This window comes from Clytia hemisphaerica, unplaced genomic scaffold (genome assembly GCF_902728285.1).
Source record: "Clytia hemisphaerica strain Z4C2 unplaced genomic scaffold, Clytia hemisphaerica genome assembly, whole genome shotgun sequence".
Classification (NCBI taxonomy): Eukaryota; Metazoa; Cnidaria; class Hydrozoa; order Leptothecata; family Clytiidae; genus Clytia; species Clytia hemisphaerica.
Genome location: NW_027103741.1, coordinates 25,001 through 35,655, shown reverse-complemented (window position 1 = coordinate 35,655; position 10,655 = coordinate 25,001). Strand labels below are relative to the sequence as shown.

The following is a 10,655-nucleotide window of genomic DNA, read 5'->3' as shown; positions in this document are numbered from 1 at the left end:
AAAACATTTTCACAGTAAAATTCATTTCTATCATTTTGAGGCATGCATCTTGAACTTTTCCCTATTTGATAATATCCCACTCATGGCTATCTTTTCAACGAGTAAAGAACAACCGTTTTTATTTGACTCTACCCAATGGTATATTCTTATATACAGTGTTGCAACTAGGTTTTGTGAATATGGACGGAAACCATTTGAACCAAAAACCCTCTTACTGGCAAGACGGAAATTATATATTTGTATCTCAACTGGACGGATATCCGCCTACAGACGGAAAAGTTGCAACACTGGAATAAGTTTTATGCTTATGAAAGAAAAATAGCCTGTGATAATTGAAGTTTAATGATTTTTCTTCTTTTGGTGAGAGAACTCAGTATTTACAGCTCAGAAGCAATAATAATAATAACAACAATAATGATACGCATCATATATATTCAATATATAAACATACAAAAGAAGTGAAGTTCGTCCCCAAACCCCTTTTTAAGAAGAATGGGAACTAACTAAGCAAAGAATTACGACTGGGAGAAAAATCTAGTGTTTTCAAAATGTGAAAAAATGGTGTATTTATCTAGGAGGACAACAAGCTTGTCAGAGAGTGTATTCATGATATGCACCATTGCAATGTCTTCCACGGACCCAACAGCTGATTGGTTGAAAGTGACTAGTTTTACTTACAGTCAATCAGCTGTTGGTCTGTTGATCTAATGTCAGAAGACATAGCAATGGTGCATATCATGAATATCTTCATGGAGAAAAAGTAATCATCCTTTTACTTCTTAATTACTCAGCCATGACAACCAGCTGACAACATCGCGTCCTTCTGTAGATTTTCAAATAAAAGTTATGGTCCAAAAAAGAGTTAAGACGAAAACTGAAAAACCTTTAAAACAAGGTCAGCTTATGATATATCCCATTCGAATCAAATCAGAAATGTCGCATGATGGGAAAATTTGGGAAAATCTTTATTCAGGATTCAAATTTTAAGGGATTTGGTACTTGGGTCAGAGGAGGGGGCAAAGGATCTGGGGAATAGTCAGCAGAGTTTCATCATTTGTACATTTCAAAGATTTGATTCGAATGGTTTGAAAGAAGATAATCTTAGTGATGGGGCAACCAATACAAACGTCAACAAAACAAACACCTTTGGAGAAGAGCACAAAAAGTTGTGTGCCACTCTCCACCTGAGATGCTTTAAAAGGCAAACAAAAACAAACCCGATGTGAAATACATAACTTAAATTGGTAAAAAAGATTTAAAAAATCCCTAAAACACCTTCAATTTACAGCATAACAAAACTCAGCCGTTGAAAAGGACTTTAAGTACTCGGTTCGGACGATTTCAGCAGAGAATTTGTTTTGTTGCAATTTGAAGACGTTATAGTGAACTCAGGAATTATGAAATAAGAAGAAATGCTAGCGTCTCCCGTAAGGAGAATACATTCTACGCCCCGGAGGTGACGGGAGGTCCCGATGGTGTCCGTTTGTTGGAACGCTATGTCTGGGCGGTAAATGCACCGGGACATGGAAAGGCGAACGAGGATCGGGTGGAAAGGCAGTAGGAGGGCGGTGAGCCATGATTCGATCATAATCCACCATCAAACGTTTGTCTTTTCTGATCCATTCTAATTGTTCGTGATAGAACTTGCGATGTTCAGCATGCTGTTCTCTTAACAGATTTGAAGAAAGTTGTTCGTCTAAAGTTCTCTTCAGGTTGTTGTGAATGTTAATACCGTTTGGGACGTGTAACCTCTCGTGAGGCGGCCCGCCGTGTATATCATGAGGAAACGGAATCCGATCGTGAAACGGTCGCGCAGGCGGATGGTGAGGTACCGAAAAATGTCTATCAAGCATACGTGCTTCGTCTTCCGTGCTTCGTTCAATACGCACTGGTTCTGATCTCGCTGGATGCAATTTAGTGAGCGAGTCTACAGAAAAAGCACTATGAAGGGGCGGACTCGTCTTCTCTTTTTCGATGGTAAGAGCGTCCGTGACGGGCAGCGAAGAAGGCCGGTCTTTACGCTGATGAATAGAAGATGACGTTCTGGGTACGTAATCTTCGTACGTTTTTGATTCACTGAATCCGGTCACACGTGTTGCAGACGGCCGCACGGGTGGAGGTGGGATTATAACGGAGTTTCGACTGAAGTCAACAATGTTTTCAATAGCTTCACGCGAGTGAGAATAATGATGTTTATTAGGTGGTGAAAATGAGGAATGATTTCTTAAGTGAGGGTTCAGTAAAGGATTGCCGTTCGGCGTTATGCCACCTGAATATCCGTTGAAAGGCGGTCGCGCGTGCCGGTCTCGTTCACGAGGTGATATAAACGCGGACGGATGAATATCACGAGGTAATATAGGTGGTGACTTTTTCAATCGAGTCTCAATTCGTGCTTTTTCAGCGGCCGCTTCCAAGTTACTTCGGGCACTTTCGTGCACCATTTCACGGGGCGGTAGTTCTTTGTGCATTGAAGAGGGTGGCGGCACTGGTGGGGCGGACATTAAAGGTTTCTCAAGAAGTTTATGAAGACCAAATTCTTTTGGTGAAAGGTGTGCAAAGTCTTTTGGTGAATGAAAATGCTGTGGTACCTCTTTGATATCCGCTGGATAGATTTTCCGCACTTCTCCCCCGTTGACCGTATGTGGAGGAATCGTATGATTCGTTTTGATTGGAAGTGTCTTCGAACAGACTAACTGAGGTGGAGTCTTACTATTCCGAAAATCACTGGCATTCGGGTGTGCCGGGCGATCGGGACGACTTATCGGGATTGGTTTTAAAGGTTGTTGAATAGAAGTTTGTTGTTGAGTTGTTATTGAATTGTGAATTTCGCTGTTTGTTGAAGGTTCACTTTTAATCACTGTTACTTCGTTTTTTATTCCGTTGATTAGCCTATCCGAGATTGTTGTAGAAACCTGTAGTTTTTGTGGTTCTGTTTTAACATCCATCGTATGGGTTCCGTTTATTCGCAGTTCTTGTTTTATTTCGTTCGGTCGCGCGGGCATTGATGGCGAACCGCTCCCGTTGATGAGATTGAATCGTGGATGCAACGGATTCGCTTTAATATCATCTAGTGTCGCCGTCGTTGAGGTTGGAGTAGAGACAGGGGTAGTCGACGAGGTAGAGGAGGTGTGAGTCGAAGTCTTGCTACGCGGTTTTTTCTCTTTCTTTTCGCTATGTTTCTCTTTCTTTTCGCTAGATTTCTCTTTCTTTTCGCTAGATTTCTCTTTCTTTTCGCTCGATTTTTCTTTCTTATCGGACGATTTTTCTTTCTTTTCGGTTGATTTAGTATTAGAAGAGTCTGTTTTCATTTTTGGTGATGATTTTTTATCGTCAGTCTTTTTATCAAGGGAAAGTTTTGGTGTTTTGGTCACTTCAGGTTTGATTAATTGAGGTGTGGTTTCCTCTTGTTTGATATTCTCTTTTTGTTCACGCTCTTCGAGCTCGTCCTCTTCCTGTGCGTTAAACGGACGACAATGTATATCTGCTTTCAGGTGTTTTCCTTCCCATTTCGCATGATGATATTTGGAAATAGTACTATAAAGTCCTTTATTGACCGCGTGGGCCGCACGGTTTGCCATAGCGGTAGAGAAAACGAAACAACGAACGGTCTTTTTGATCTTCTTTTCGGGAGGAGTGAGTTGTTTTTGACTCGTTTTCTTCTTTAGTTTGGGTTTTGATTGTACTGTAACTGAGAGAGAAGGAGAAATAATCATTAGTTCAATTTTCGATTTACTACACAGAGAAGCAAACAAAAAGAACATTTTTACAAGAATTATTGCAAAGCAGAACAGAAGGGAGCTCTCTATAGACCAAATTAACTAAATAACATTGCTGAAACATCTTGAAAGGCAAGGTAGGTACAAACAAAGTCATACACAATGTCAAAAGTTAGAAAACGTGACGACTTTCTGCTTGCTAACCTTTCTTCAGATCTCTCTTTTCTTCATCGTCACGATCTACGATCTCTTCTTCGCTCAATTCTTCTTCTTTGATTTCCAACTGTAAACGAGATTGTAATGTATGTAATGATTGTATTTAATGCAAGGCAAAAACATGATCACCCCAAACAAGTTAATACTAAATGACATTCCTCTTCTAAAAGCATTTGGGTCTAAGGAGTCATTGAGTGTCAGCAGTGAGACATTTGCTTCCATTAAAAACCCTTTCCAATCTTTCCCAATACACCTTTTTGACCGTAGTCGCGCGGTCAGGCGCGTGCCACTTAATTTTTTAATTACCCCCCTAAACTCAATCCAATCCTTTTTTGACACCTTTTTCTATTGTCTATAGGTGCGAAAAAAAGACTGGGCCGGTTTTAGGGTGGTAAAACGGACAAAAAAATGCCCGAGAAAGCATACCTCTTTTTCGTGGAACAATTCTTGATCCGAGTCTGGAATTTCTTCTTCAATTTCATCTCCATCTTCATCGCTGAAAGGTGAATCAAGTGAGCCGAAAGAATGATGCTTCGTGATTGGCTGTTGCTTAGCAACCTGCATTTTATCGTTGTCATGGTCTTGGATCTGTGAGAAATAAAATGATTGGATGAAAGTTTGAAGGGTAAAGGACGAAAATTCATCCTACCTAAAGAATTGGGAGATAGTCATGAGAAAAAGCAATGTCATCTTTTAGAACCTGAAAACCCTGTTCATCATTACTATTGAACACAAGTTAGGTTGTTATGATAACAAAATCCTACCTAGGTCACGTGACATTACAAGATTCACGTCTTTTCGAAAATAATAGCAACAATATTTTTTGTGATATTCAATTTTTTTTGCTTGGAAAAGCTTAAAGCACGAAATCTAGCACTCTAGGGCTTTATAAATCTGTGTTCCAATATAAGAAATATAACACAAAAAGTTCTCTCCCCGTCCTTGTTGTTTTTTTTCAGAATCTCACCTCCTCCTCGTCGTCTGAAAACCAATCATCGTTCTGTTGTTTCTTCAATTCGTTCTGCAAAACACATTTCCGTTTCCCACGTGGTTGAAATATGGACAGGTCGATACCCGGTGAGTCGGAACGCCGGATAGCAGGCTCCTCTTCTGGCTTCTTTTTTTCCTGGAGAAAAGAAAGTTTTCAATAAAAGTAGTGGCAAAAAAGGAGTGGTAATCGTTCAAAGTTATTTTTATGGATTTTCGAGTTTTAATAATCTGCGATGATGAAGAGAGGCAACAGTGATAGAAAAGCCAAACCCAAGTAATTACACTGACCTTTTTCAACCCCGCACATCAGATTTTTTTAAGTGGTACCCGCAATGTTAAAAATTAACGTCGAGCGGGATTGAGAAACTGTCTCCAGGGAGGGTCAATATAAAGCGCAGTGGTCCAATACTGCATGACAGTTTAACAAACCAAGAGTACTCTTACTTGAGTGTAAGACAACATATAGCTTGCATGATCAATAGAGAGTGTAGCTTACTCCACACCCAATTAGAAGCGGGAGAATATTTTCATCAAAATAATGAAATACAAACATGAATTTATTCAAAACCTATTATATAGAGCATGCATAGAAATGAGAAATGAATGTGTCGAATTTCCTGAGTAAATTACAACTCATCACCCTTCCTTTCAATTAACATTCTATTAATATCACCAAGACACCATTAGCCATGGATCACGTCAAAAGAAAATTGAATTACCGCAGAGAAAACACTTGATCGATAAAAAATAAGGAGAGCGCTTTTTGTGATGGTACTTCTGTTGTAACATTTAATATGTCACAACCCAACCCAAGTCATTTTTCACTTCACCTTAACTTTCTTTAAAGACAACAGTCTTTGACTTTGATAAATTGGTTCATTTTCAAGATTGTTATCCCAAGCATTATGTTTTCGGGGTGATGGAGAAATCCGCGTGAGTTTCTCTAACACGTCTTGAGTCACTGGCTTTCGAGAATCACTGGCTTTCGAGAATCTCTGGCTTTCGAGAATCTCTGGCTTTCGAGAGTCACTGGCTTTCGAGAATCACTGGCTTTCGAGAATCACTGGCTTTCGAGAATCATTGACTTTCGAGAGTCACTGGGTTTCGAGAATCTGTAGCTTTCGAGAATCTCTGGCTTTCGAGAGTCACTGGCTTTCGAAAATCATTTAAGAACCAAGAAAATTTCTTCAAAAATTGAAATTGAAATATTCTTACGGTTTTATTTTTCTTGAAAGGCGGTTGTTTGTCCTTCTCTATCTTTGTCTTTCGTTTATTCTGGAATGATGGAGATAAACAGTCTTATCATTTATTTGAAATTAAGGAGATAAAATAGTTCGAAATTAAGGAGATAAAATAGTTCGAAATTAAGGAGATAAAATAGTTCGAAATTAAAGGAAAGCCCCTTTAAAGGACATCATTTGAAATATCTTCCAACATTTATTCACAAAGCACTTTTCAAACAAAAGAAAGCAACAAATACCGAGCCGCACGAGCACAAAATGCTTAGTCAGCATAATGGAAACGCCTCGTTTCTAAATCATCAAAAAGAATATCTTTAGAAGGCTAGTGATATCAACGTTTGCGTTAAGTTCAAGGACCATTCGTATAAGCACAAATGTGGCGTTGTTTTCGCAACCACTAATTGAATTTTCGTCAAAACACACTCTAACAGTAGCCCACTCGTGTCAGTTTACGTCAAGAAAGATAAGGACCAAAAGATGCTTAGAGGGTGCATTTTGAAAAATCGAAATTGTATGGAAATACTGTAATTAATAGGTTTAAGCAATTTACTATTTCAGATATAAGCATTATTACGGAAAAGGCGGTGAAAATACAAGTTTGGGAAGTTTCAGGTCCATAGAAAGCAGAATTGAGGATGTGAAAACCATGTCAACGTAATTAGGCTGATTCACTCGAGAATGGTTTCTTCATGGTGGAAAAAAGTATTAGTATTGCTAATTAACAAAGGTAAACAACAAAACAACAACAACAGCAAAAGAGAGGGAGACGAAAAACTTCTAAGCAGAAAAAGTAATTTGAGAAGTGAGTACGCACGCGAAAAAAAAGTTGTTAAGAAAAAGCAACAAAGAATTTGTCGTTCAAAGTCACGAGACGAAAGATTACGCAATCACGTGCTATTTTAAAAAGGCGTAATGTTTGGGGTTTAAGAAGTAGACTTCGTGTGTGTGTCTTCTGATGAATTTGTGTTAAATGTTAAATGTAAAAGATGGTAAAGTACCATTGTCGGGGAAAACTTCGTCGGGGAAAATTTTCGTCGGGGAAAAATATTCGTCACTTGCTGGTAGTTGTTAAACGCATTAAGGCCGGGGAAAATTTTCGTCGGGGAAAAATATTCGTCACTTGCCCGAAATTTCGTGACTTTTCCCCGACGAAGCTTTCTCCGATAAGGTACTCGATTACCATACCTACGGCTGTCTTTCCAAAAGTTCAAACGCGCCAATATGACAAAAATTCAAATAATGCTGCGGTACAGTAACTTTGAAAAAAAGACAAAACCAAGCATGCGTTTTATCGGCGAAAGACTTCTTGCAGAGTCTTTTTATAGCCAAGCTTGGTTCCTCTCTCGAATTATTCGTAAATTTTAATATCTGGCAGAAAATGTCTTCATTTGAATGTTGAGAGACCTTGTGGGTAGATAGCCGTTAGTACGGTATTTATTGATATTCAGGGCGCGCTGTTTGATACACAGAAACCACCCTAATGAGTCACGTGGTACGGCGAGATTCACTTTTTGATTATCGGTAGAAAACAAAAATGCACACTTAAAGCAAATAATGGACTTTAATAACCTAACTGAAAACACACAACTACAAATGCAAAGGAACCGCCAAAGAAAAGAATTGAAGAATGAAAACTTTCTTACATTGTTAATCTTTTCATCATTGTCTGTGATAATATGCTCTTCGAAACCGTTCCCATTATGCAAAGGCTAAAAAATGAAAAATAAAGAGTCTCTGGTAAAATGGCCGTAAAATGTAAGTAGGGCGGAACTAGGGCGTGCTAAGCCTGCTTGAAGAAAACAATCAGCGAAAGGAACACATGGCCAAAACATTTTTAGGTTTTATCCTAAACACAAATGTTGATTAGACCTTTTTGCCTCGATGGCAACAATATGTGAGGGTAGGGAGGACGGAGAGAGGCTAAACTCGGTCCCGGTATAAACGAATAAGACACCTTCAATGATCAACATAATTGAGACTATCAACGAGTTTCTGGAGTGCTTCTAGATCCGAAAAGCACGAAAACAAAAAAAGCGTTGATAGCAATCACTACTTTATCATGTTCGTGCAATTTGGAATGAGTGCGTCGTTGAGGTTATTAAAAAGCATTTATAAATGTGTACAACGAACGGATATACTTTAACCACACACTCTTGATTGTTTTTTTACTTTTCGATGAAAATAGTTAATATTTCTCATGCGTCGTTTAAATTAAACCACCAGATACGCTAGTCGGGGGTTAGACTGCTTTTATACGATGGCCTTCAGAACGATCCCTATTTTTATTCTTGCTTTGAGAAAAAGAATGTCATATTTTCAGTTGTGTCTACTAAGCTCATGTTCGAGTGAGTTCGAAAAGCCAAAAGCGGTGACAACTATAAACTATCATGAAAGATTTTCCAAAAAGGGTACATTTTTACATACATTAAGATGTATAAATCCTTATGTTGAAAAAGGCCAGTGGCCGAAATATTCATAAGAAAGAAGATGTATCATCCACTCTCGCATAAACGGATGAAATTGCTTTTTACTTGACAAGGAGAAAATTTTAACGAGAGATATTGAGAGGGATATAATAGGAATCATTGTATAATAATAGTAAAATATAGTAAAACGGGAATGTAAAAAGATGATATGCAGTATGAGTTTTTATTAAAGAAATGGGGCCTTTTAAAGAATTAAAAGAATGGGGGTATTTAAAGTAAAGCTCTTAGAGGTATTGATGTTGGTAGATAAACGAACTGCTTTATATCGACAATAAGATTAAGCTATGTGATAAAACGAAAACAAGAATGACAGATCTTAAGAAGCAGTAAACCAATATCTCTAAGGAGGTTTATGGGACGACTTTACAAATCTTGATATCTGTTTGCTCATTTCATCAAGAAAAGTCTTACAATTACTATTCAAAAGTCTTGCCGAAAACTTTTGGTTAGTCAGAAGACCAACCATGGTCATATCACCAGGGGAAGTTATAAGATAGCCGATCACAAATCATATAAAAGACAAACTGAAACAAATCTTGGGAACAAATCCTTTATCTCATCGCACCAAAGGATGTTGTGACCAAGTCGAAAAATAATAGGTAGCCCACTCGACAAAACACAGACTATCAGTGGCTTATAAAACTGTCGAATGACTCTGGAGTGATTAAGAAATAAAATATACGCAAAATATAAACACCGTGTTACAGAGACGCTAAAGACATTTTCAGCGTTCCTGTGAGCCAGGGGTAGGTGTTACTGTGCAAGTGAAACAGGGGTGTAGTGCATTAATGAGATATTAGTAAGCTTCGTAAGTCGACGTAAGTCGAAAGATGATGATGATGAGTAAGCTTCACCATGCCAGTGAGACAGGGGTGTCAGAATTACTTCTTACCTTCTGCCTGGGCTTTTTAAATTTCATGTTGATTAAAAAATCGTTTTCTTCTTTGGAGAGCGTAATCTTGGCGAATTTTTGTCGAACCGCCCACGAAAAATTGTTGATGATGCCCCAGTTGTAATGGTATGGGTGTCTTTTGTTGTCACAATATCTTTCTATTATTTTATTTCTTTTTTATTTCATCTGAAAGGGAATCATAAAGAATGATAAACAACCTGACAATTTCCGAAGGCTCAGGACTCAGGATCACATAAGATAGCACATCTTTTCAAGCATTTTTTCGAAGGCTTGTGAGTAAAAAAACTGAAGCCTGTCTACCACTCGAAATAATCGAAATACCTCTCAGAAGTTTTTCGAAGATGTCAAATATGGAGAAAAACGTACAGTTTCCATTTTATGAAATCGCACAACGATGCCAAAGTAAGAATGTTTGAAACGAAAATATTGGAATGAAATTCTACAAAACTGTTCTGTCTGTCTAGAATCAACAAACAACGCCATGCAACAAATTCATCATAGTGGATTTACTGCTGTAAACAAACAAAATATTATAAAAATTCAAATTATTTGACAGTCAAAGTTAGAATGTTTTAAACGAAAATATCGGAGTGAAACAAAACTGTTCTTTCAGTATGGAAAACAACACCACGAGGGACGATAAGCACAACGCAAAAATCCATTTGATAGAAATATTTCGATCGAATTTTTTTTTTAAACAAACAGATCCACTATAGTAGATGTAACAAAATAATCAAAACATTGAAATTATTTGACAGTCAAAGTTTTCAGAAGAATTTTGATCAGTAGATAACAAGCATACCAATCCTACACCAAACGATCGACCATATGGCAAGACACACAAATTTCATTACAAAAGAAAGCATCATTATAATTATTAAATCGACTGCATCTTAATTTCTCTTGTTTGAATGATTTAATTAATGGACCTTCTCTCTCGCTCTCTTGCTGTTGACGACTAGATGCGTCGTATGAAAAACTGACACAATTGGTTGACAAAACTGATCCAGTAGAAATGGTTTATTCGAATTTCGATAAAATTCATTTTGTGAACTTATGGTTTCATTTTTAGTATCATTTATAAGACCATACC

The 10,655-nt window shown here is 37.8% G+C and overlaps 1 protein-coding gene across 1 annotated transcript; it reads right to left on the bottom strand.

Annotated features, from left to right (window-relative positions):
• Positions 1-332: 332 nt before the first annotated feature.
• LOC136805205 (uncharacterized) lies at positions 333-9,729 on the bottom strand. Its single transcript, XM_067061769.1, has 7 exons — positions 9,542-9,729; positions 7,807-7,872; positions 6,138-6,197; positions 4,900-5,058; positions 4,359-4,520; positions 3,921-3,999; positions 333-3,688 (listed from the first exon to the last, which is right to left on the bottom strand). The coding sequence occupies exons 1-7, from the start codon at positions 9,566-9,568 to the stop codon at positions 1,416-1,418; spliced, it is 2,826 nt and encodes a 941-aa protein (XP_066917870.1). The 5' UTR covers positions 9,569-9,729; the 3' UTR covers positions 333-1,415.
• Positions 9,730-10,655: the final 926 nt, after the last annotated feature.

Bases quoted from the DNA above. Each gene is read 5' to 3' on its own strand.
- LOC136805205 (XM_067061769.1), bottom strand. From the start codon at position 9,568: ATGAAATTTAAAAAGCCCAGGCAGAAG. The intron at 4,521-4,899 runs GTGAGATTCTGA...TATTTCTCACAG, and splicing joins TTTCAGACGACGAGGAGGAG to ATCCAAGACCATGACAACGA. The intron at 4,000-4,358 runs GTATGCTTTCTC...TCTCGTTTACAG, and splicing joins AATTGTTCCACGAAAAAGAG to TTGGAAATCAAAGAAGAAGA.